This window comes from Plectropomus leopardus, chromosome 9 (genome assembly GCF_008729295.1).
Source record: "Plectropomus leopardus isolate mb chromosome 9, YSFRI_Pleo_2.0, whole genome shotgun sequence".
Taxonomy (NCBI): Eukaryota; Metazoa; Chordata; class Actinopteri; order Perciformes; family Serranidae; genus Plectropomus; species Plectropomus leopardus.
Window position 1 is genome coordinate 17,278,194 of NC_056471.1, and position 25,982 is coordinate 17,304,175.

Consider the following 25,982-nt stretch of genomic DNA (forward strand, 5'->3'; position numbering starts at 1 on the left):
ACAGTTGAGAGAAAGTTTTCATAGCATATGAGCGTGTCTCAGCCAGTCAGCAAGACAGAGGCATCAAGAGTGAGACACAAAGAGTAAGGATTTGCACATGTGTGTTGTTAGAGTCACTTTGAGAAAAGATCAAACCAGAGTATTTTCTGTACCGTCAGCAGGTCTCTGAGTCCCAATCTTAGCAGTTCAGAGCGAATATGGATCCTGAAGTCCAACTCTTCTCCCCGGCTGATCAAGGCGTTGATTAGCTGCATGCAGCCACCCTGCCAAAAAATAATAATAATAATTCAGAAAGTCAGCTTCACAATTTAGACTAACTGGATAGATGATAACTAAAATACAAAACACAAAATTTGTCAGTCGAGTAACTCTTTTACACTGCAGATTGCATTAAGTAACTCTGCCTATCAAATTCAACTGGGTTGGTGTCATTTGTCAACAAAAACATACATGGGGATTTATACAGAGTGGAGTATGTTGTGTTCATGTGCACCTTAAGAGCAATGTTGTGATTTTGCATGCCAGCAATGAGAGGCTGGAACCTCTCAATGTCACGCCTCTCTGCCTCCTCTGTAATGGCCTCCAAAACACGCTCATGACTGTAAAAGTAAAAAAAAGAAATAAAAAAGAAAAAGAAAAAAAAGACAGTTATGAACATCATGTAAAAGTTGGCTACATTTTGTTACATCAAAGAACAATAAATAAATACAAAATCGAATTCAAAAGTACATTCTATTGCAAGTGAAAGACAAAAGCATTAGATATGTACTTGTTCAATTTCCGATTTCAATGCTAAGTTACTATTTGTTGTGACTAGAGAACTGCGCTTCAAACTTAAACTGTGGGGAAGAATTGGTTGTCCAGGGGTCATAATTTTTGTGTGTTCAACTAGTGTCGGCATTTCACTGATACTTACAGGTTCTCCGGATGTTCCAAAATTGAAATGGCAGAAAGCAGCTTGACAGCATCCACCATCATATGAGGCACCCTGGGGTTGATGGCTCTGACCAGCAGAGGAATTCCCTCATCTGACTCCAGCATGGATTTCAGACCATACTAAAGGGGAGAGAAATGAAGTTTAAAGTCAGAAAGCAGAATTATGTTAAGTCTATTATTTTCAGCAGCAAGGCAAAGACCAGGCGTTCATGGTTATGTCAGATGACTCAAAATCAATTTGTCTCTAGCAGGCACCCCATCAATGATGCTAAATTACTAATGTGTTATCATTAAATCTGATCGATTTTGAGGAGATTTATACTAATTACCTATGGTTAGACCCCGCACCACACTGAAAACTGAAAACACACTGAAGCCCTCTCAAAGGTTATCATTGACTGCATTCATTGTAATGAACTGACCAAAGTTGGTCACACTGTGTTCATATTGCCCTCTAGAGGAAGAATTGCTACACTACAACTAGGACAGAAAAAGAGATATATATTATTCTTTTACTAAATCTATTACTTAAAACTACATACAACAACAACAACAATGTGCAATCACGCCAACTAAATGATAACCTATTTTTAAAAAAGTTAATTTTCTTACCTTGTTGTTCATAAAGGCTTTGAGACACCGAATAATCTCGTGTTGACATTTCACTCCCACTATTCTAAATGGGGAATGAGAGGGGAAGACAGATACAGAAAGACATTAAAAACTCATTGTTAAAGAGTACAATTGCTATTCTGTTGTTTACAAGTCTTACGGGTACTCGTCTTTGTCCTCCTGTAGTCTTCGAAGCAGATTCAGCAGCAGGGCCAGTCCCTCACCTCCAAAGTTCTGCACCCAGCTGTAAGTGACACCACCTGATTAGTGCTCTGTGCTTTTGACATTTTCATGTTTAACTGTACCCTTTTCCTCACTGCCATCACAATGTCATTATCCCATTTTAGTTTGAAGATTTTCTTTTGTCTTTTTGGTATGCCTTTTAACTTACTGAATAAGAAATTTGCACTTAATTGTTGACAAGCCATGTTGACATGATTCAGCAACATACTGCATACAGCCAAACTTTAAGGACTATCATGACCTACTAAAGTAAATCTCATAATATTATAAAAATCTGTTGTTGTTTTCTAATGACACTTAGCTGTTTTGTCTTTTTTGCCTTGAATCAAACTTCACTCCTGTAGATGTCACTGACTCTAATGATTTTATAATGGCACAATAGTCACTTATTAGTTTGTGTTTGTAGGCAGTGCTGCAGCCTATAGTCTCTCCACCTTCTTATACAGGAACAATCCAATGATCCAGTGTCCAAAACTTCAGATCATTAGAGCTATTTTGAAAAACAGACCATCACCGCATGACTTAACCTATGTTATTGATGTTTTCTGGGGCTGTAATGTTTGAAATAAAGCACAAATGGCCCAGTGTTTACAATTATAATAGTCAAGAAACACCTGATTTATCTGTAGGTCAAACCTGTAATGTATATAGTAAAAAATATACTGATTGGACTTTTAAATGGCACAGTCACCAAATACAATCAGCATTCTAGTATGCACTGTTTTTAGAGATCACCAGTTTGAGGGGCTGCATCAGAATCTGCTTCCTTTAAGCCAGTTTTTATCAGAAGCTTCTTTAGGAGCAACTGAATCATTTGTAAAAAGGTCACCTCAGCACATCAGGGCACCACAATCAGTGAGATTAACTCTTGGCAAAACGGCTAAAGCTTTGCCGAGTTATGCGGTGAACATGATAGATCAGTTTTTTGAGTCTAGTCCACACGAAAGATTCGCAATGACACAAGTTGAAACTTGGAACTAACACCAATGCGACTAGATGATACGGTGCATCATCTCCATAGCAACAACTCTGAACTTCCTTTTCAATTTCTGGCTTTTCAGGTACAAGTAACTGTAAATACTTAGTTCTTTTATTATGTATGTGAAATGCCCACATACAGCCAGCAGCAGCAGCTACCCCCCGTATGATACCAGCACACAGCTAGGACGGCGACCAACATACATAGCAGCTGTGGAGATGTTTGAAATGGACTCAGGCTTGGCTGGTACAGAGGGCTGTTGTCAGAGAATGCCAGAGGGCCAGTGGACTTTGCTAAAAGCTGCCTGGCTGACGTGTGTTATGTTCTAAAACCAGCCTGTGGTGACTTGACAGCTGGGTCACAGGCAACAGCATCAGCCAGTTTAAGTCGAGCTGAGATTGGAAACTTCCCACCGCTGCAACCCTGCAACGTTGTAAAAGACTTTGTTCCATCGCAAATCTTTGCTCTGAACTTGGCTTTAAAAGCTTTGCTGCAAAGTGGCATCATATGGACTAAGGTCTGGACTCCACACCTAGATATTGACACAGTTTAGTGGAAGCAATACCTGCATTTTTCTGGTTCAGTGTTTTATTTTCATAGGCACTGTAATAGAGCTGTAACAGTTTGTGGATTTGTGCCGAAATGTCATGGTACAGGGGTCACAGTTCGTTGCACACAGCTGCACACAGAATACGCAATATATAGACTGATTCACGTAATACTGAACCAAAGTTCACAAGCGGAACCCAACTCTGGGATAATACAATTACTGAAGCAATTGGCATTTACACTGGCATATACCCCAGGTGGAACTTATTCGAACACTCCTCCTAATGTGAACGTTTTATCTTTTTTCATCCTTTTTATTTTGTATTATAAATTTCATATTATGTTTTATAGTTTTATACCCTGTTGTGACCTGTTGCCTTTTGGGAATGCATTTGCTCACAGTGTAATACAGAAGTCTTCGAAATGTTGCTTACTCTTGCAATCAAAATCGTTAACCAAAATTGCCAGTGGGCAAAATTTTACCTCATTCCCCAGCAAGAGGATATTTTCTATCTTAAAGACTTGCACTACTATCTGTTCAAAACAAAAAAACAAATGCATTTGTTTTTTGTTATTTTTTCCTGCTGTGCCAAACTCATACCGAGCTATGACCTCTTTGTAGCCTATATATCCCTAATCTATAAGTAACTACATGTGTGCGTTACCTGACAGGGTTGTTATTGAGTGAGACTCGCAGAGATTCCAGACAGCTCAGCAGCTGTGTGTCTCGATAGTCTGACTTTAACTCCTGGATGTACATCATAGCTGATTTGGAGCTCTCCTTCTGGTTTTGACCCTAGTTGACAAACCCAAACAGACAAAGTGAGTATACAAACACAAAATCACTTTTTATTCTGCATTTATATTTGTCTTATGACATGCTGTAATTGGTGTTATTTCCACAAGAAAGCACGACAACAGGGCACCGAGGGAGACAGTCAAGCTTAATTTAAAATTTGGATTTACAGAATTAAAGGCTACTGTGTGTAGGATTTTCTCTTAATAAGCTTGTTTCACAGTTAAATGAACTGTGCTATGAACCATCTGTGCTTGGTTATGTAGGTCCTTTGAGCTACTCGCTTTTATATATTTGATTATATTACACCTGCTGCTTTTATTCACCCAGCTACTAGAAGAGTAGCTGGTCCTCCCAATCGTGGTTGTAAAATTTCACTGACTACATTTTATCAGTGAATACATTTGTAAAATGTCTTTAACAATCCAGTCTTCACTTGAGCAAGGACACACTACAACTGCATAAGCAAAGATAAATCCTGAACACGGGCATAAAGGAACGGCCTTGTCTGCATGTCTGACCAATCAGTCTAAGATTACAGTTTCACCTTATGATCTGATCCCCCTTTTTTGGGCCTTATAACACTTCAGTCTAGCTTCATTCGATACGTTTTAAAAGTAAATTTGACAAAACCCATATATACTGTATCACTATGTGTTTTGCGTAGGACATTATGGCATGTAAAGGACCAAACATTTTGTAGCTTGTGCTGATTTAGCCAGTGAAGAAAAAAAGGACTTGCACGAAGCTGCTAATTCCCTGCAGCACACTGTATTAGCAACATTTATTTTGGTACTGACAGCTTTAGATGTGTGGAGGTACTGGGAGACCATCTCGCGTTTGATTATAATGTCTTTTTCCCTTAGAGGCTGCTGCTTCTCCTCATTCAGGTTCATATCCACCTGGAGAGAGACAGAACAAAAAAAGGAAAGGAATAAAAGTAGGATTAGAGGGGTAAACCAAGTATTTTAACACCAGGAGATAGCCTGATGAAAAATCTGTAGACTCAAGCACTTAATAAATGGAAATCAAACTGTATTTATAGCTTAGAAGAATTACCTAAGGGTATTTCAACTAGTCTCTTCTAAACTGGAGGCAAGGAATATAAAGCCCCCAGTGAGATGCTGACAGATGCTTGGTTTAAGTGTGAGCTGGAGTGGTTTTAATGTGCCAAGATACTGAGCAGAATTATTAGATGATAATACGATATTACTTAGAAAAACGTTCAATTTAGAATGTCAAACACTGCACTTTCAAGAGCTCTGTGCTGTTATAGGACTCACATTTTTTCAAAGCACACCTATTTTGAGCAAACACAGAGAAAGAATAAAATAAATTTTAGCTGTTTTTTTAAAGGCATTGGTATTTCTAAATGAAGGGTAATCAATCAGGGAGCGATTAAGTATGCCAGTGCAATGAAGCTGCAACAATTTATCAATTAATTGTCAGCTATTAAATTTTTCACCAACTAATTTGACAATCAATCAGTTTGAGTAATTTTTATAGATAAATATTATAAATAAAAGGTCACATTACAGCTTCTTAAATGTGAATATTTCCTGGTTTCTTTACTTCTCTGTGACAAAATGAATATCTTTGGGTTGTGGACAAAACAAAACATTTGAGGATGTCGTCCTTCACTTTGGGAAAGAGAAACACTGACCAACGTTGTCCACTATCTTCTGACGTTTTACAGATAACAAACTAATCGATTAATCAAGAAAATAATCAAAAGATTAATCAACAATTAAAGAAAAACGTAAGTCGCAGCCTTAGAGAGGAAAATACAACGTACAAGTTTCCATGTTTAATGTGATTCAAAAAAGCTTTGTCTTTCTCACCAGCATCTGTTCGAAGAGTTCCAGGACGTATTCATCAGTATGATCATGCAGCATAGCACTCTGAGCGTTGATCTCATAGCTGGCAGCTGAAGAGTGTCGCTGACCCGGCGCATGTCCGGGCTTTTCCTTGTCCTTTTTCATCCGCATGCTGGTGAAACGCTCCAACTGAATCAGCAGACAACATGACATGGGTCAGAGGAAAGAGGTCAGGCAGAAAAACTGAAAAGTGTAACCATTGCTGTAATGCCACAAGACAAGGAAACAATCCCTAATCAACTCACAGTTTGAAGACTGGCCTACTTTCTCAATACCGATAGATTATTGGACAGTAACAAAAATCAAAAGGGCTATTTTTCCAGTAGTTTTGGGATATTGTATTTTCTACAACAGTGGAAGCCTGTCAACAATGTGAGATGATGATTAGGGATTAGAGAAGTCTGAGGTTTTTGCCAACACATTGCCACACAAAGTCAACATGCAGTCAACACTGGCAGGCGCACAACATAAGACTGAATTTTAACAAACAATAGGGGATTTCTTTCCCTCTGGTTTTAATGACTCCGTGTGGAAAATAGCCAAAACTTGTGTTTATATCGTTTCTTGCCAAATGAAAAAGAACAACGACTTTTGGATACATGCAGTCTTGGCACATTTTGACATAGTGATCCTAGATATCGATTCATTAATACTAATCAGTCAATGTGTATGATTCTGACATCTCATGTGGAAGACACATAAGGGCATCACCAGTCTATGTGCCAAGCTATTCATGCCATTAGTGTGCATCTTCAAAAGAATGCACATACAACATGAGTACAGCACAGGACAAAACACAGATACTTGTTATGGTGGATTAGGTTTGTGTGACAGACGGTGACGTGACATTAAATAGATAATAGTGAGTTGTTCATGGAAGATAATTATGACAGAAAGTCAAGCACACAGGTGACGGTTGAAAGCAGTACCGAACCTACCTCATCAGGAATCAGGCGTTTGAGTTTCTGTAAAGGATGAATGGATGAAAGGGAACGGAGGGGTAGGAAAAATCAAACAGACGGCAGGGAACAACGGTGACAAGAGGGGAAGCGGATGGAGGGAGAGAAAGAGAAATAATAATAATTAGACAGAAATCATTTATGACAGGAAATGGATCCAGTGAAACTGTCTAGAGTTCATAAGTGATTCACAGAAGGAAAAGGGGATGCACTGTAAATAAATCACAGGTAAAACTCAATGAGTTCATTAAAACATCTATAGAGAACTACAATTTAATTAGAGAGTCATAGTCATAGTTGAGGTAATCAAGAATCTGTAAGAAAGTAAATACAATGGTGACCTATTAGAAGCAGATCAGCAGTCAACATTCGAAGGCAGAGAGGCATTATTCATTTTTAAAAGGGGAAAATGACTCAGACACATGTGAAAAACACTTGTATGTTTTAGCCACTAGATGTCAGGCTACTTCCAATAATGTCCCCATATGACATTATTAGCTGTAACTTTCAAACTGGAGAAAAACATGTCATGACAAGGTCCATGCAGAACAGACAACATCAAAATGTCTCCAATTAGAATAATCAGAACTCTTGTTATTATCACAAAAGGGGATGGAGATAAATGATATTGAAAATAATGTTTTCAAAAAAATTTGCCTTGTAAAATAGAGGCATACTGTTTTCCATTTATTGTGACAGGAGACAGCAAAAGTCACAACAACCTACAAAACATTAAATGGCATGTGATCTTAAGAGTTAGTCTCGGCTGCAGGAGTCTGAGAGTCAAAGGGTCACAAGATCAAACACAGGAGGGCTGTTCTTTAAGTCCTCTAATTTAAGGACCACACACAAACTAAGACTAAATTCACTGATATAGATGGCTGTTTCCCCTCTCCTGTGCTGCACTAGCCTCTTTATGCTGGTCTTTATGCTTTTTGACAAAATCCACGCTCAACAATTTTAGTTACCGCAATTTTAATAACACTTTTACGATCCCAGATTAAAAACATTGCACCAAATACCTCCACTAATAAAAGAATATTGCTGTATTGTCAAGGCAGGGTTTCTTAAGGATTTGCCAAAATTGTAAGTCATCTCTAAAAAATTGAAAAAACAACTAAAGGCAGGATATGGAGGCTGTCAGTATCATGTTGTACATGTAATACAACAGACTTCAATAAGCCTGGTGTTTCCAAGGACAAGTATGCGTGTTTTGGAGGCCGGTATAGACACAATGACACGTACCAGGAGAAATTCTCTGAAAAATTGTGCTCTTCCTTAAGGTCCAACTTACTGATTAAATGTATGGACCAAGAATGTGAAAAACCGCTTCTCAACAGCATAAAGTGACACCATTTACTCAGCAATATATCTGGTGATGACCATCTTACATCCTTTGTATCTCGGATTTACCATTCTGCTATTTTTTAATTAGTGAAGTTCCACTTATTTTCAGCTTTGAGAGAGAACCTGTCTTTTTTTTCTATTCTCTATTCTCTCTTTGAACTCCGGATGTTGCTCATCTCCTCTAAACTCTAAATCAAGATATGTCTTGAGTGATTTACCATTCATGATAAATACTAAAGAACAAAATACAATGCAGGAAAAAAGAACTGTAGTGTAATACATTGTGATAAGTTTGCTTTGTCTGTTGTCAAATACACTGGTGTGAATGTACATGTCTTGCCTACTAGATGTCAGGCTCGCCTGATAACGCCTCCCTAGGAAACCCTTAAAGGAGACACTTAAAACAGTCATAAAAAACCTTCACACATGGCTTATAAAGTCCTAAAGGGAGCACACACTGCAACATCAAAAAGTCTTTGATTTGTTTAATAAGAACTCACACTGGAGTAATAAAGGACCACATCTAGTGGCAAGGACATCTTTCCCATGTCATTAATTAATCTGACAGGACAAGGCAAAGGATCAGGTTTTGCTCTAAAGAATGTCTCGCCTAACACTTAACAGCTTTGTGGCAGTAATCAAAAGGTAAATGCACAATACACAAACACAACTTCATCTTCACAATACCTTTGATTAAAACATATTGCAGAGGGACAAACTAGTGTCAGATGCCCATCTGCATACATTTACTGTAATGGTTATTAAGCTTTCTCTAATATTTGCATTACAACTGTGGCTTGCATTTACATCAGTATTAAAGAAATGTCTGCCAGTGAACTATCCCTTTAGTAATCCTCCTTGGATCCACATACATATGTGTATGTGTGTGAGTGTGAGTGTGAGTGTGTGTGTGTGTGTGTGTGTGTGTGTGTGTGTGTGTGTGCCTGCTGACAGCCTTCACATCCAAATAAATCAGATCAAATGAATGAAGTTGAGGAATGAAATGATTTGAGGCTGCAGTGAGATGCGCTGCTTGCAAGTTTTTGTTCCAATTGTGTTGCATTTCGTTTCATCTTTTAATCACCTGTGGTTTTTACAATGCATTCAATTAGGGGCACAGGTAGCAAATGTGGTTGTTCTACAGCTGTCTCCAGCTCTACAATGTAAAAAATGGCCTTGCAAAACTATAGCCTCACTCAACAAACACCAGCTGAAAAGAGAGCAGAGTATTTTTTTAAACACTTATTGTACAGATTTTATTAAAACGTCCTGTGCCCTTGTGGAAGGACATACACTATACCTACAATAAGATGGACATTTTTCTGCAGCAGGGGACTAGGTAAAGGAGGAAGGAGGACGAAAGAAAGAGAAAGAAGGCAGTCTGATTATGAGAAGAGCAGTCAAGAGAAGAATGTTTCCGCTTACACAGCTGCCATTAAATAACAGACCCTCAACCCATGCACACTGGATCAGACATGAGCAGAAAAACACACACAAATGCTGTGGTGCAGCCCACAGAACGGAAATGCACAGCTGACAGTAGGCACAGTGGATTCTGGGTAATCACACGGGAAACTGAAAACGAGTGTGTCAGGAAGACTGTGATAGAGATAGAGGGTGGAGGAAGAGACAGAAACCATTTCTGAATTGGTAAAGTTCCGCTTTTCAACCCACAAGTACAGTTATATGCACTCATATTTTAAATTAACAACAGTGTCTGAGCAAGGATTGTCTTTAAGGGGGTCAAATGGGCCTATAAGTACTGTCTCACTGTCTGAGGGGAACCATAAAGGCAACGATGAACACCTTCACAACCACTTTCTGCTGTGAGTGCCATCAAACCCTCTGTTAAATGAGCGAGACAATACCGGCCATGATCCAAGTACAGCTTAGTTATTCATACTACTAGGCAATAGAGCTGAATTTAATACCCCAATATTAATGAGAATATTTTTTAGATGCTCAACATATCACAATATGGCAATGAATGCAAAATTATGTATCGAATAATCTACTTGTTATTCAGTGCAATGAACTGTTTTCACAGTTAAGCACTGTATGACAAAAAACTCTTTTAAACTCTTAAATTAAATTGTTATCTTTTAATTACAATCAGCTTGGAATTATTGCACTGATCGTTTTTTTTTTTAGAGTGATTACATGATATGATCGTAAAATCCACTGACAGTCCATATACAATAATACTGAACTGTTCCCTCGTCCAAGCATTTAATGCTACTCCTAAAAGTATAATGCCAAAGTAAAATTCTGCTTGAATATGTATGTTTGCTAAACTGATCCTTAAAATTATACTGAAAAATAATCTACTCAGCCTGTGGTGCGAAAGGCTATGCCCCAACAAACTGACGCCATTAAAATTGACAAAAGAACGAAAAATATTTGGGGCAGCATACCAGCATACTTTTGAATGATAAGGGGAAAACTGGTACTGCAAGTAGAACAAAAGTACGTAATCTAACTTAGATAAAGAAATAACACAGTCCAAGTACTTGGCATGGAATCTACACACCACCACTTCTGTCGAAGTGGAAGTGGTATGCGTTTTTCTCAATTTTGTCCTACCCCTTAAGTTCCAGACACACCAAACAGACATCAAAGAACTAGTGGCAACAAAGGCTATCTTCTGTGTTGCCTCACATCTCCTGTGTCTCAGCCAAAAAGATGCATGCGAATGCACCGCCAATACTGCAGCACACGGCCAACTAGCATGTACGTTCTGCGCCTGCATAGGACGAGATAACTCTCCATAGCAGCAGGGGATAGTCTGAATTCGCCATTCTACAAGGGACACCAGAGGACCGACTGAACGGTTTCAAGACGATAGTCAGTTAGCTCATAAACAACACAGTCTAATGTTGAAAGAACAAAGCATACGAGCTCAATGCCTTAAAAAATAATTATCTTATATATTAAGTCTGTTTCAATCTAATTTGCTTTCCTCAATTCTGTTTCTCTTCTCCCCCGCTGAGCTGAACAGCCAATAAGACTGATTTTATTCATCGATGGGCTCTGCTGGCCACGCCACCAATTCAACATGCTGAATCGATCTCAGGCAGTCTACAAGGGCCTACAAGTGCTGACAAGGGCCGACGATGTGGGACAAACCACATAAAACTAGGATAACAGACGTAGGTGAAGATTCTTAGTCATCCAGGTCACGGTAATTTTAGGTGCTTGCTTGAGTTGCTTGAAGCAGGACTAAAGAAGCTGCTCGATTAAGAGGTGAAACGTCATTAAGAAACCCAAGCAAGTCAAGCTGCCTACAAAATAACACTCAGAAACAGGGTAACAGACTGTCACAAATGTCCAGCGTTGACCAACAGCCATCGGATGGCTTTTGTGTCAGGGCCCTATCTATTAATCAAATAGTGACCAGCGATCTAAAAAGAAATACAATCAGAACTTTGACAGTAGAATAAATCATTTATCTAAGGCTGTCCCTTGAAAGGTGGAGATTGAATGATTAGTAGGAGACCTTCAGTCAACTGAGATTACATCAAGTTTAGCTGTCGTGTTTTCTTTGCAGTGTACTTCTGGGGACCTTTTGGTCCCCAGATTTTGCTGTAGAATGAGTGCTTTTGTCTTTCACGCTACTTTCCCCAGTTGCGGACATGCAGGCATTGGCACAGAGGGAGAGAGAGATCAGACCATAAGGTGAAGAAGTGATTTAGTTACAGCTAACTGCTAGTTAATAGGAGACAGTCTCTAGGTTTTGTTGATATCTAGTATCAGCAAAAAAAGTTGTTGCACATGTGCGATTCGTTGTTAGCGCTTTTAGCTTGTTTACTATATGACATGAATGCCACAGTCACACTGAACATCCCGCAGAGCCTGTTTGGACTTATTAACTTTACATGGAAAACAAAAAGAATCGTTGACTATTCCTATTGAACAGCCAAATCCAATTCGACTGGCATAATTCTGAGTCTGGTACAGATCTACATTTATCAAGCATAACTGCCCACCATGGGCCAGCTTCTCAAAGACATCTCTTTGAGTTTGGTGATTTTGTGATGGGTATTTTCCACAATTTTACAACATCTTATGGAGCAAATTATTAGAAAATTATTACGTAAAGGAAATGGCATCACTAAAAAATGAAAGCTCCCCCAACTGGGGCTCAGAGAGGTTTTGTAGACTTTGACCAAATACCAAACTCAAAAAATTCTCAATTATAACGCAGCGGGCTCGATAAGCAGCTGTGAGATGAGCGAGCCGATTCATTTAATCAGCCACAATGAGCTGATTAGATGAAGTGGTGCATGTGGCAGGCTTTCTCATATGACAGTTTGGGTGAACATCAAGCCAACAACACTTTACCAGAGTAAGCGACTTTTACATCATGCCCATAGGTGGGTCGAGACAGGAACAGGCTTGTAAGTAACAGTAGCAGGTTCAGCCAGATAAACGTGGTGCAGTGTCTGGAGTTTCTAACATAGAAGGAGTTTGATTCACCACCACTGGGGGCTAGGAACATTAGTGTTTTGTTTTTCTTATAATGCTAAGTTATTATACATTTTACAAAAGGGAAGTTAAACTGCACTATATTATCTATAGACCTGCCTAATAATATTAGGGTAACCCCCAGAAAATTGGTAATTGGAGGTCTAAATCCTAACAAAAAGCTGCAGAAAAGTTTGCCAAAATGTAGTGGGTAAAGTTGTGATATGCATGACTGTTTCAATAAAGGCTATAATTTCCATAAGTGAGGACAAACGCCATTCAATCCCCCAATGCTTTACAAAACACACACGCACGGCACATGCAGTACATATAAACATTCCAAAGGGAGCCTTATTACACAGCCTCGGAGGTGGCACCAAAATAAGGAGGACAGGGACTGGGCTCTGTCTGTCTGTCTGTCTCTTCAACTAGACAGCTAAAGAGGATGCAAAATCAGCAGATGCATTTGGCTTGTGACAGCGAAATAATGAGACAGCCACAGTGCTGCTGATGTTTCTCTGTGTGTGAGTCCCTGCACCTGTCTGTGCATACATATTTAAGTAGCAGGTCCTGAGAGTGGTGAGGAAGATTATGTAAATCAGAGCAAGAAAGAAAGCAAGAAAACCAAGTAAATGCAGACTGGCAGAGAGCAGAGTGGCCACTTTTACAGGCAAATGAGTGAAGCACTGACAGTTCTGTCAGATGATGATTTGATTGATGCACACTAAGTCAATGATTGGGCCGCACCATAGGGGAAAAATATGATTTTTTTCTGACAGATACTGCAAATTTTATGAGGATTTGGACATATTCTGTATGTGTCTTAGGGCTAGATTTACAAATTAATTGAATAACATTCCATTATTAGTGTATTGTGTCAATCTTATATAGGGCTGTGAATGTATACTTCTCTCAAAAGGGTGAAAAAGTAACACATCAACATGGTTTGGGTTACAGTATGATTGTGATGTTTATTACAACTTCAGTAGTATCTGTTGTCTTAAGTTCAAAACACAGTTGCAAATCTGCTCACTCTCTGGAGAGTTTCTAGTCTTTGCCATCAGTGGAACAGCAGCCTTCAGTGCTGACAGGCTGTTACTCGTGAGGTGTAACCAGTCAGATAGTGCTGTGGGAGGGACACTGAGCGAGGCTACATAGTGCTGACTGCAAACAAAGGGGCTACATCAGAGCCAAAGCAGCCCATATTTCCATTAATTTATTATATTTATTAAAAATCACACCAAAAAACAAAAGTGATGATGACAGTGATGAACTCATCCCTGTGGAAGCATCACGGGATGCAGTTATTATCACAGCCTGTATCTTATATCCTACATTACCTTCATTCCTGAGAAATACCAATACCAGTGTGTCTACAGATGTATTTGAATATTCAACATTGCAAAAAAAATAAAAATTAACATTTCATGTTACATAATAGTGAATGGCGAGTTTGTTATAGTTTTGAATATATTCAGAAGGCGAAAGCTTTTGATTAAGGATGTAAGCGTCAACAGTAACACAATGTTAACTGCGATGCGATTAAGGTCCGTACATAACACTTTTTTTTTTGTTCATCACGTTAATCACCAGCTAGAGTGATAATACGGATATCATATGAAACTGGAAGACCTGAATCCAGTGGTACCAACTATATTATGCTAGAGTCTCGGGGTGGAAGCTAAATAACATGGCTAAGCTAGGCTACATTTTGGCAATGGAAAAACAGCATGGCCATTTCACAGGGGTCCCTTGACCTCTGACCTAAAATATCTGAATGAAAATGGGTTCTGTGGGTACCCATGAGTATCCCCTTTACAGACATGCCCACTTTATGCTAGTCCCATGCCATTTTTTGCTGTCAGAGATCTGGTATAATACTGTTCAATTTTAATTTAGTCTGTTAGGCATAAGTACATTTACATATATATTTAATGAATACATTTTTCATCAAACTAACACTGTATCCATTGTATGCTACACTTTCCTGGAAGTAAAAAAAAAAACCCAAGAGAAGGGGAAGGCCTAAGCAATCAACTGTGTTCAAATAAATGGACAGAAGGTCTTAAAAGTCAAACTTAAAGTGGATTTACATATTTTTGTTTGTCAGCATGAGTCACTTATCAGTGATCTCCAAGCAAGAATTAGTGTAAAGCCGTGCCCATTAGTGTACACATTTTATTGGCTTTGATTCTGTCTCAGCCTTGCCTGCAGTGTCACTCAATCACCATCTGGTCTTATTATGTAGCTCCACACACATAAACACCCATTCAATACTAAAATAGAAGTCAAGTTGCAGCCAGGGGCAGGCCTGTTATTTTCATTATGTTTAAAAAAAAAAAAAAAGATAAACTGGAATATGGGAAAAAACATGAAGAATCACAATAAAAAGTAATGGTGGATGCTTAACAGAGTTTATATATAGGCTCTAACAAAACTTTAAACCTTTGTCTCCGACTATCAAAAGTATGAAGCTCAAAATAATCCCACTGAAATCACTTTGGTCTTATGCTTTCACAGAGTATTCATAGAAATACAGAGAAAACAAATGACCTGTCTGTTAAGATGGATGTGGGGTTACTGCACTCACATTTCTGTTTGTCTTCTCTTGTAACATTTGTGGAAATTAATGCGAATAGGTCTGGGAGACAGAGTTAGGTGGGAGAAGGGAGTATAGGTAAGAGACGGCGGTATGATGGTGTCATGAATGTGTAGAGGGGGCAGATGAGGTGCTGAGTGTATGATGCGTGGCAGTGGGGGGAAAATAAGGTAGAGATGAAAGGTAATGGAAGTGTGAAAGAAGTATGTCATTATTATTATATATTACTGTTTAGGCTCTGAAGAAAGATGGGTGCAACATTTAGATCTTATATATAACCTCTGACCACTGAACCTTAAAAGTTGTGGAGTCACAGAGCAGTGGGCTTGTCATTGTATTGCTTACAACGTTGCCATGGCTACATACAGAGTGTACTCATGATATCGCACTGGGGAAGCAGTTCTTGGGACAGGCACACCCAGAAACAGCAGAAAAGTTTCCTATGAATAGAGCCTGAGCAGGAAATGACCAAAGAGACTGACGTAATGCACACACACACAAAGCTAGTGAACTGGGTTCTTAAGCAAAAAAAGTACACTGCCTCCCACTTTTAAGAGTTGATTTTGCCCTTGGCTAAAAAGCATAACATCCCAAACAAAAATGAGGTAGCCAATTTTGATCTATCACAGATGCTCATTTTGGCATTATACAGAGTGGGGTATGTATTGTAGCTACTTATAACAATATTGTAGCTACTTTTTCAGAGAAACTCTGCCTGTTGACACATGCCAGGTGAGTTACAACTTGCAAGTAACCTGTGACAAACACAAACATTCATAAAAAGAGCAAGACTGGGCAAAGTTATGAGTTGGCAAGAGTCCCAACAACAGAAGACGCAATATTTAACCAAGACTGTGAGGTCAAACCCTCAGAGGTCAATGTCTTCTCTCTACTACCCCACAATAGTTTGCACTTTGTAAAACTCCTACATGCCTCACTGACCTACTGACTCAAGGTATCTGAGTGCACTGACTGTCTACGTGTGAGAGACGTTATTACTGTATGTCAGTCCAAGTGGGGCATGTTTGCTGCATGACTGCTCCTCCCCCCTGGTCTACTGTTGTTAATTGTGAGACAAAAACCAAGCACCTCCCACCCGCCTCTACATAAACAAGGGAGGGCACTGTTGTCATGTCTCTCTTTTTGCTTCCCTGTCTATCTGTCCTCTAGAACTTAACAAACGGAATACAATTAAGTTCAATGGTAAAATGAATAACATGTAATTATTAAACCTAAGTCCGTAATTTACTCTTGTGTTCACAACAGAATACTTATTCCCCCCCCAGAAAAACAGCTGACATAACTGAAAACATCACTTCCCATGTTTTCACAGACTATTTCTTTACTTTGACAGCTGTTCTGAGACACTATACCCTTTCCCACTAGTGCTTTATAACATCCTATTTCTATGGGGTTGTGTTGCATGATATAAATTTCCATTTTGCCCTATAAATGTCTTCAAGGGTCTTGCAAATAGTTGTATGGTCCTGTTTAATTAATTCATTGTTAATACAATAATATGTTTCATACTTGCACTGTTTTGGAAGTGGCACTTTCAGATTTCATTGTACTTGTACAATGACAATAAAGGTTTTTCTATTCTGTTGCATCAAGCCACTTATGCAACACCTTTCAAAATGCCAATTATATCCTATAAAACACCACATGCATTTTACCAACATCTCAACAGCTCAACAGCTCACAGAGATGCACAGCACAAATATCCCAACCATATTAAGGAGATTTAATGGTATTTAAATTTTAAATAATACCCTGAGAATGTTTGGTTATTATTAGTGAAAATTGCCATTAGAAACATTTGCAAAAGCATCTTTCGAATTATTCTGATGCCCTGAGTTTTTATTTGTTGAGAAAATGAGACTATTTTGGTGGAAATTGGTGCAGTTTATATTAGAGGTTCACTGACTATATAATAACAATAGCTTGGAGGAGGATAAAGCGAATAGTCAGTTAATCTGCCAATAATAAAATAATATAATAACCAGCCAAACCAAAAAAATTGGTCAACCTCTTGTCTATAATTAGCTTTTAGCCACAAGCCAAGAGGCTCACTGATGCATCGCAGACGCTCCCCACATCTAGCATGCTAAGTATCTGAAACTGTCTAGAACTTTGTCAGCAAATTAACGGCAATGAGAGCGCAAGACATGGGTTGGGGACTGAAACTAGATGCTTTTCATTGTGTGTGTGCGTGTGTGTGTGTGTGTGTGTGTGTGTGTGTGTGTGTGTGTGTGTGTGTGTGTGTGTGTGAGTATGCATGCATGCATGCATTTGTTTGAGGGGCAGAGATAGGACATGAACGACAGGGGAAGAGGAGGTGGACTGTCGCACAGAAACTTGCTGTAAGCTATTAGTCTAATAACTTACTCCAAACAATGCTTTGCCTCTTTTCGACTGTGATATTTTCTGATAAGCATACTCCGACCCCCAGTTGTGGGTTGACACACACATCACATGACAAACTCTTTGGGGATTCCTTCTGAAGTAAGATTCTGCAGTGTGAGACCCCCTGTGGCAGGTCAGTCATGTTGTGTGAAAACCACAACAACTTTGAGACTCCTGATTACAAGACAGCAAGCTGTGTACAGTAACAAGTTCTGAGACATGATGACTTTCAAAGTCTTGCAGTGTGAAGTGAACTAAACACAACCCACCAACATCCTGCCCCACTTCTTAACTACAACTGGCCACCAAAGAAACTGTGTATCTGCAATGTCTCCTTTAGAGAAACTGGTGAAAGTTGTCCCTTATTAGCTGCTTTACTGCATTTTATGCAAGTGACACTCCTGTCATACAGACAGACTTCAACCTGAAAAACTACTTTGTCATTAGATTTTAAAACATATCACTGGAGGTTGCACAATGTATCTCCTTCTAGGTATTTTGTCACGAGTTAAAGTTCTGTGTTGCTACACATGGAGCACCAATACAAAGGTACTTACAAATATTGTGTTTTTTAATTTCTCTTCACTTTCACATGTGCAAAGGAACTGGCCTGCATATCACCAGGGCTGTCAAACTTGCCCAAAAATGATGTTTAATGAATCCTTCTAAGAGAAACCTCAGGTTCTAACCATTTAATTAGTCTTTTACAGTCATTATGTCCAAGAGGGCAAACAAGGAGAGACACAACTACTACCTTTAAAGGACATAAACCTGTCCTTTAAAATATCTAGGTAATTTTTAAATTGCGTTATATCATAAAAATTAGAGTATCTAAAATACGGGGAAAATGATTAAACAACAATGGCACAAAGCCCTTCTTAAATAAAAATATTTCTTGTTGGAGGTCCTGTGGGGAGAGAAAGGAAAATAATTATCATGTGTTTTGGCGATGCCCACTGCTTCTGAATTACTGGACACAAATTAAAAACTTAATGGAAAAGGTACTTTAGGTGACTATCCCGTTCAGTTTCGAGACATTGTACATTGTACATAGACACTGTTAAGGGATTTGTAAATCAATATATGTTTAACATTATGTTGATTGTAAGTAAGAAGGCAGTGGTTGACAACAGATACACCTGAGGTCGAGGACTAGATCAACGTTAATCATGATATTTATGTGATGGAGAAACTCACATTTTTTTAAGACTCGAACAGGGTAAGTTTAAAAACTGTTGGGCATGTTGGACTGAACATATATCCTCATTAAGATGGGACTTCACATGATCGAAGAAGATATACTTATGACATAATTTCTCGGAAGTTCATTATGAGCTACTTAAGTTTTAATGGTTCATAGTTTATTTGTATTCCTATTGTTTCTTTCTTAAGGAACACATGTATGCAGCCTCCTTTCCTCCTTTCAAATTGTTATAATCAGATATTTTTTTATATACTTTTATTTACTTTTTAGAGTTGTTTGCCCCGCCCATTCTATTTTGTCGTTTATTTATTTATTTTGTTTATTTTTTTGTTGATGTTATTTGTTTGATTTTTTATGTTAGTTAGTTGTTGTTTTTTTGTTTAGTTTTTTTTGTTGTTTTGTTTTTTGTTGTTTCTTTGTTTTCTTCCCCTCTTTCCTTTTGTTTGGTTGCTTCTCAACAACTACTACTGTTGTTATGGTCGCTTGTATGAATGATTTTGCAACATAGGCTTCATATTTTTGTACTCTAATTTATCTCTCTTGAATTGTGTTGTCCAAAACAAAAACAAAAGAAGAAAGAAAATGTCAGTACCCTGTACTGTATGTATACTAAATTGACTAACTTGAATTAAAAACTAAAAAAAAAAAAAGTAATTCTTTAGCTCAGCTTTTTGCTATTAGCACATATTTTGTTATTGTGGATTTATTTTATATGTACTGAATGGCAACAGGATCTAACCAATCAACTGCAAAGGTCCCCAGAGCTTCAGTGGCTGTTGCTATGACAGACACCAGCCAGAGTATTAGCCATTTCAGAAAACTTCTCCATTGCAATGAGGAACAAAATGCAACATCACATTAAATTTATTGAAACTGCTGCATGTACTTACAGAGCTCTAAAAAAAAGTGTTGCTGTACCCTTTTATTATTTTCACTAAAAGAACCAAAACACTTGCCCATAACTGTTCAAATGAGTAATTATGACAATCCACGTCAGAAAAGTGATCTGTTTGGCAAAAATTAAAAGGGCTTTTACTTACAGGTTTCCTGACAATCAAACATACTTTTCAGACTTTCTTGCTGGATTACCAATAATTAACTCACAAAAGTCACAAAATTTTTGTCTAAATCAAAAGCTGTACAGCAGGAGACTAAAAGTGAATCCAACAGCACACTTAGTTCACAGATACCTGGTACCTGATACGGGTAAGCTGTGCACAGTGTGCTTAACTCTTAACTTTCACCATATATAAGACAAACTGCTCTCCCAAATCATTATATAGTAAACCATTTTGATGCTTCTCCAACCCCCAGGCACTATGCAGTTACAATTGCAAAACCATTTACTGCATTTCAATCACATTCTGCGCACATTATTAGGAAAAAAATATATCTAGAAATATATCTACGTATATCCAGTAATATATAATGTAATGTAATAAAATCTAACTTTAAGGAAATACCACTAACTCTGGGAGAGCAGAACCAAGGAGACCAACAAATAAACACAACAATAACAAAGGTAAAATGTCACACACCAACAACAGTAGAAAATGTGCGTGCGCGTGTGCATGTGTGCGTGCGTGTGCGCGTGTGCATGTGTGCGTGCGTGCGTGTGTGTGCGTGCGTGCGTGTGTGTGCGTGCGTGCGTGCGTGCGTGCGTTAAACATCAAGTCTAAGCCCAAACCTATAATTTGGTGTTGAGCAGGATTTTACAAATGGGTTTCACAGAGCACTTAGAGATATTTAAGGAAATATCTGAATCACCACTACGCAATTCAATTATGCCCCCGAAAGGCGAGAGAGAGAGTGGTGTGGAGGTTAAAATTGGACTTAAATAGCTGTAACTCACAGAAGACAATCAACTAAAGTGTACTATTGATACACAATATCTCACTATCCACATTTCATTTGTGCTGTGTAAAGTCAGAATCCCAAAAACAGAAAGTGATGTGCAAATAGGCAAAACTTAACCTGCAAACATGTCTTTTGATGTCACATAAAAATGTTTTACAAATGTAAATAGTTTCACCGCAACAAATGCATATAAACTAACTTTAGCATTCGACGATGACTCATTCACCCATACTCTATGTTCATATGGGTCAGGAAAAAACAAAAGCAGCACTTAAATAATACCGTCAACCCACAACTACCACCTCCATTCTCCTGCAATATCAACAGCACAGTTCATGTTAGTTCATCATCACCAACAACAAAACCTAAAAGTGGTTGTTTAATCCTTGACATTTACAAGTGATCAAAATGTAGCATCCGTGCCCAACAATGCCAATAAAAAGTCATTTATTTCTAAGATTGATATTCACAAATCATTCCACTGGCTATTTTCAAAGTCATGATGTTAAAAAGCATTTCACAGGCAATCTGTTGCCAAAGTTGCAACACCCAGACAGAACAACTCTATACATCCAATTGAAAAGTTGCCACAAAATACAAAATAATGAGGCTATCAACATAATTAGACTGGGTGGAGTTACTCTGTAAGTTTCCTTTTAATTTGTGGAACTAGTGCACAATGTCACAGCCATTTTATATTTCCTGATAGTGTCATTTCTGCTTGAGTATTTATACTGTTTTCCACTGGTTCACTGCCAGTGCTGTCACCTAGCCTGACGCTGTAATGCCTCCAAAAAGACTTTACTTTTGTTAGCTGTTTTGTTTCATGACTACACGCTTCATCGAGCTCAGCTTACTTTACACTTTCACCGTCATTTCATAACAGATTAAAAAACCTGGTGGTGGGGTGTTGGACCTTCAGAGTCATTTAAATAACGTCTGTATCCTGAAGCCTCGAGTCTTAGAAGTGATGCGGTTGCCACACAGCACATTTAAACTCTTCCACCTACACACATTGCCTGCACAAGCACAATGGAGCATCCATCAAAGCACTTAACAGAAACATCACTCACACAAAACACAAGTTTACATAATGCATAAAAACCCCAAACTTTTACCTACATATTACCACAAGACCTATAAACTGTCTCTACAAACAAAAATTCTCACCACTTCCCTCTTACCCTCACATACTAAGTCCTGTGTAACAGCACACAGAGACTTGGCTGACAATGTGTGCATCATGGATCTATGGATGACTGTAGCCTTCTGAATCAACAGAGACAGGGGCTGGTTTTGTTGGTGGCTGGTAGCTTAGAGGCCAAACAGCTGCCTAAAAAACTGCCTAGAAATGAAACTGCAAAAAGCTAAAGAGGGAAACCACATGAAGGTTCTCTTTCTCTGTAAGTTTTTGTGTCCCTGTCCACTGCTGTGTGCACGGCCACAACATAAACTCAAGCACGCTGAAAGCCACTGATTACAGGCTTGTGAGCACAGATGATTAAGATGTGGGAATATAATGTATACTATTAATAAATACAATCTAGTACCTAAATAACAGTGGGGGGGGGGTAAAAAAACCTGGGTAAAAAAAAATTAATTAATTGAAAAAAAAGGAGGTAATAGCCAACCAACTGCATGTATCCACAGTACAACAGCACTCATGACAATGTACAATGTAATTTCAACTACATTAACTCCATCTTTGAGTTATTTTACTACAGAAAAGAAAATTAGGTTGTCTATGACACCTGACCAGAGTGAAGGGCTGGGGCATTCAATTTTGCTCAAAAGGTAGAATACCTACAACTACCACAATGCACTGCACCACACCAGACCAATAAACACTTTCACTGATGGGTGATGTAATGTGAGCTGCCCATCGAAAAACACTATGGTACGGTTGGTACCAATTAATCAAGATATGTTTGGGCAACATATTAGGCAAGAACTAAGCAATACAGTAAAAAATCTTGGTTCATATTATATCAGCACTGCATAGTTTTACCACCTGATCTCATTTTCTTCTGCCTCCGTTTTTTGGAAACACAGTGGTGCCATTCCCACAAAATCTCACAAAACAGCCAAACAGAGCACTAACATGTTTGGCAGCTCTCTCTCTCTCTCAATCTGCTTCAACACTCTTTGAATACGTGGTGGCAGTAGGTGTACAAAATTAAGAAAGTACAATCTGTAGTTCAAGCAACAGCAGGAGAGCATCCCACGTGTCATCCAGACGATTTTCAAATGAGCAGGGAAACCTAGGCACTGGTAGGATGGAGGTAAATTTAACACAGTTAATTTACACATACTATCCACACTGCTACAATACAAAGCTGGGAGTATAATATCGACAAGGTATCTCTTTAAAAATTGTTGTGTGGTGATTACCAGTCATTGGAAATATATTACCTTCTATATTTTGGTATTTCAAGTTACTCAAGATACTCACAAAATAGCTTTAGTCAGTTTTTTTTATGCAATTTTGACATTTCCCATTGGTTGTTGTCAACAGATTTTGTTGACAACAACCAATGGGAAATGAAGTTGCTCACTACAGTTGAAATGAAGTCAAGCGTTAACAGTTGTTTGAAAAGTACTCAAAACTCAAAACTTCAATACACATAATTAAAACAAGCGACACATTCACCTGTTATTTCCCAGCCCCCAAACATACCTGTGAAGACACAATCTCCCTTCCTTATTGCCTAAGGTTCCCCTCCGGCTATTCCCCAAGCCAATTTTGGCAAAAGACTATTTATTCGGTGTTATGGAGCTATGAAAAAAACATTGTAGAGACAAAGAGTTTAGTTGAAAAGAGAACCTCAAATATTACTATGCTTTACTTGGGATTTATTTAACTTTATTACTATTGCCTGTGGTCTAGCACTGTTCCAACCACTTGTTTCTAGACCGTGGGCTCTAAAGCTTCTGCTATACATCAGCTCACATAGTGATTGTAATGTAAAGTAATGACAGATTTCAGGTTAAGCTTCCTACACTCCTCGCCAAGACACCGCAGGATGTGCATCGGTGTCCAGCAGCTAAATTTCTCCCAGAGTCCTGAATGTCTTAAGTCTTGCTCCTTTCATACAAAAATAGACTGCTGCCCTCCAGACAGTCAGTTGTAAGAGCAAAACATAGACCCATGCTGTTTACAGTCATGGTGTTGAGAAACACAGAGCTGTCTGAGATTAGCTGTAATCTGTCAAGGGGAGACTGGGGAGAGTCACAGAGGAGGACTGACACTGTAATCCCAACTAAGCCCCCCATACACAGCATAGGTAACACAGTCAAGAGCATTCATATCTGTGAAGATTAGCGTACAGGTCTAACTATCCGCCTCTCTGCTTACAAGTGAACTCCTTGTTATAAAGATAGAAAGTTCGGGTGCATTATAGAAAATTCCTGCCACAACACTGCCCTCTGTCCCTAACTAGCTGGCTGACTGCAGAAAGATAAACGGAAAAAGAGCATCACCCTGTATGAGCTTATGCAGACATTGTGGTGATCCCATGAAAGTGTAACTGAATGTCTTTTTGTCTTTCATCTGTCTCATATGCATTTATTGTCTCAACCACTTTCACTTTAATAACTATCTTTATCCAACTAGTATCTCCTACTCACTGACAATCTCTTTGTGGAGGCAGTGACATTGCGACCTATCTCAAGGGGAAGGACACAGTACCATGTGCCATTGTGGAAGAAGTGGGCCTAATACAAGCTGAGATCTCTGTACATTTACAATAATGTCAGTCATTTTGTTAAAACTACCCCATGGGATGACCAAAACACATCTCAGCACATTGTACAAAAAATGTTTATTAACAAAGATTTTGTGATATAATATCTTTATCATAAAGTAACATAAATGGGACATAAGGGTCATATATAAATAGGGGTGAGAATAAATGAACAATTTTTTAGTGCACTGCAAATCTTTCTAGTGAAATTTATCATCACTATAGAAAATCTCAAAAGGCTTCTTATCTAAACAGCCTTCTACTGACCTCTGTTTGGCTGCTATGTTTAAATACAGTGGGCAGTCCTACAAGGTTATAAGGTTATAGCCCCCCATAATCCGACATGGAAAAGCTAAAGGGGGAGGGGTTTCTGAAGCTATTCGACTTTCAACACGCACCTCTGTAGAAGTTCAATTCAGTTCAATTCATCTTAGCCAGTTCAGTCAGCCTTTTTTAACAGCATAAACTCAAAACTTCAGACGGACACACACAGGTAAATTGCTGGATGACTGAGAGAAAAATGCAAGAATCATAGAGAAAGGTGTAAAAAAAGAGTGTTTTATAATGATTTCAACATGAAATCCACAAAATACCTAAACTCACCCTGAAAGAATTAGAATGACGAAAAGCAATATGATATGATGATGGTACGATGATAAAGTCAAAGACGTTAAGCTGAAAGTCAAAAACATACCATCTATGCTGCTTGAGCAATTCTGTGTTTTACAACGACCAGAGTAGAAAGCTAATCAGAGATACTGCAGTAAGAAAGCACAGAGCAAATTCTGTTGCAGGCTTCATCATTAAAACGTGGAGAAATCAAACTATAATGTGTCCAGTCAGGAGCACAAAACCTACTGGTAAAGCAGTGTTTAGACTGCATAATAAGCCTGCAACCTTTTCTTTTTTAATATTATTATTTTTTGTCATTTTATTTTATTGAATTGTTGACAGCAAAGAGGCAGACAGGAAATGGGGGAAAGAAAGAAGGGTATGATAGCAGATAGCAGAAAGATACCCAGCTCAGATCAAACCTAGTTTGATGTGGTAAGCTCTGTAACCATTTAGTTACCAAGGTGCTCTAGCCTGAAACTTTTTTATCAACAAAAAGTGAATGGTGAACTTGTCATGGACATTTTTGACTATTTTTTGACATTTGGTTCACTAATAGAATCTTGACTGGAAATTGGAAGATGAACTCAGGGCTGACAGCCAAAGTACATTGGAAATGGACGCAGCGCGACACCTCTGCTGTAGCATGTCCACAGCAGAGCGCGTTCATTAGAAGAAGATTGGAGGAGAAATAGCAGTGCACAAGTCCAGGTGGAGAAAGTAACTCAGTCATATACATACATGTATTTTTTGTACTATTTATAGATTGCAGACAATGCTTTTTCTATTTGGTACCTGT

General features: G+C 38.5%; 1 protein-coding gene across 1 annotated transcript in view; it reads right to left on the bottom strand.

Annotated features, from left to right (window-relative positions):
* The window catches only part of LOC121947924 (protein diaphanous homolog 1-like), a 116,888-nt gene that overhangs the window by 80,531 nt on the left and 10,375 nt on the right, over positions 1 to 25,982 (bottom strand). Inside the window, 9 exon segments of the mRNA XM_042493120.1 lie at positions 153 to 263; positions 494 to 599; positions 917 to 1,056; positions 1,549 to 1,612; positions 1,709 to 1,792; positions 3,985 to 4,115; positions 4,916 to 5,017; positions 5,957 to 6,121; positions 6,931 to 6,957. Of these exon segments, the coding sequence (XP_042349054.1) occupies positions 153 to 263; positions 494 to 599; positions 917 to 1,056; positions 1,549 to 1,612; positions 1,709 to 1,792; positions 3,985 to 4,115; positions 4,916 to 5,017; positions 5,957 to 6,121; positions 6,931 to 6,957 (930 nt within the window).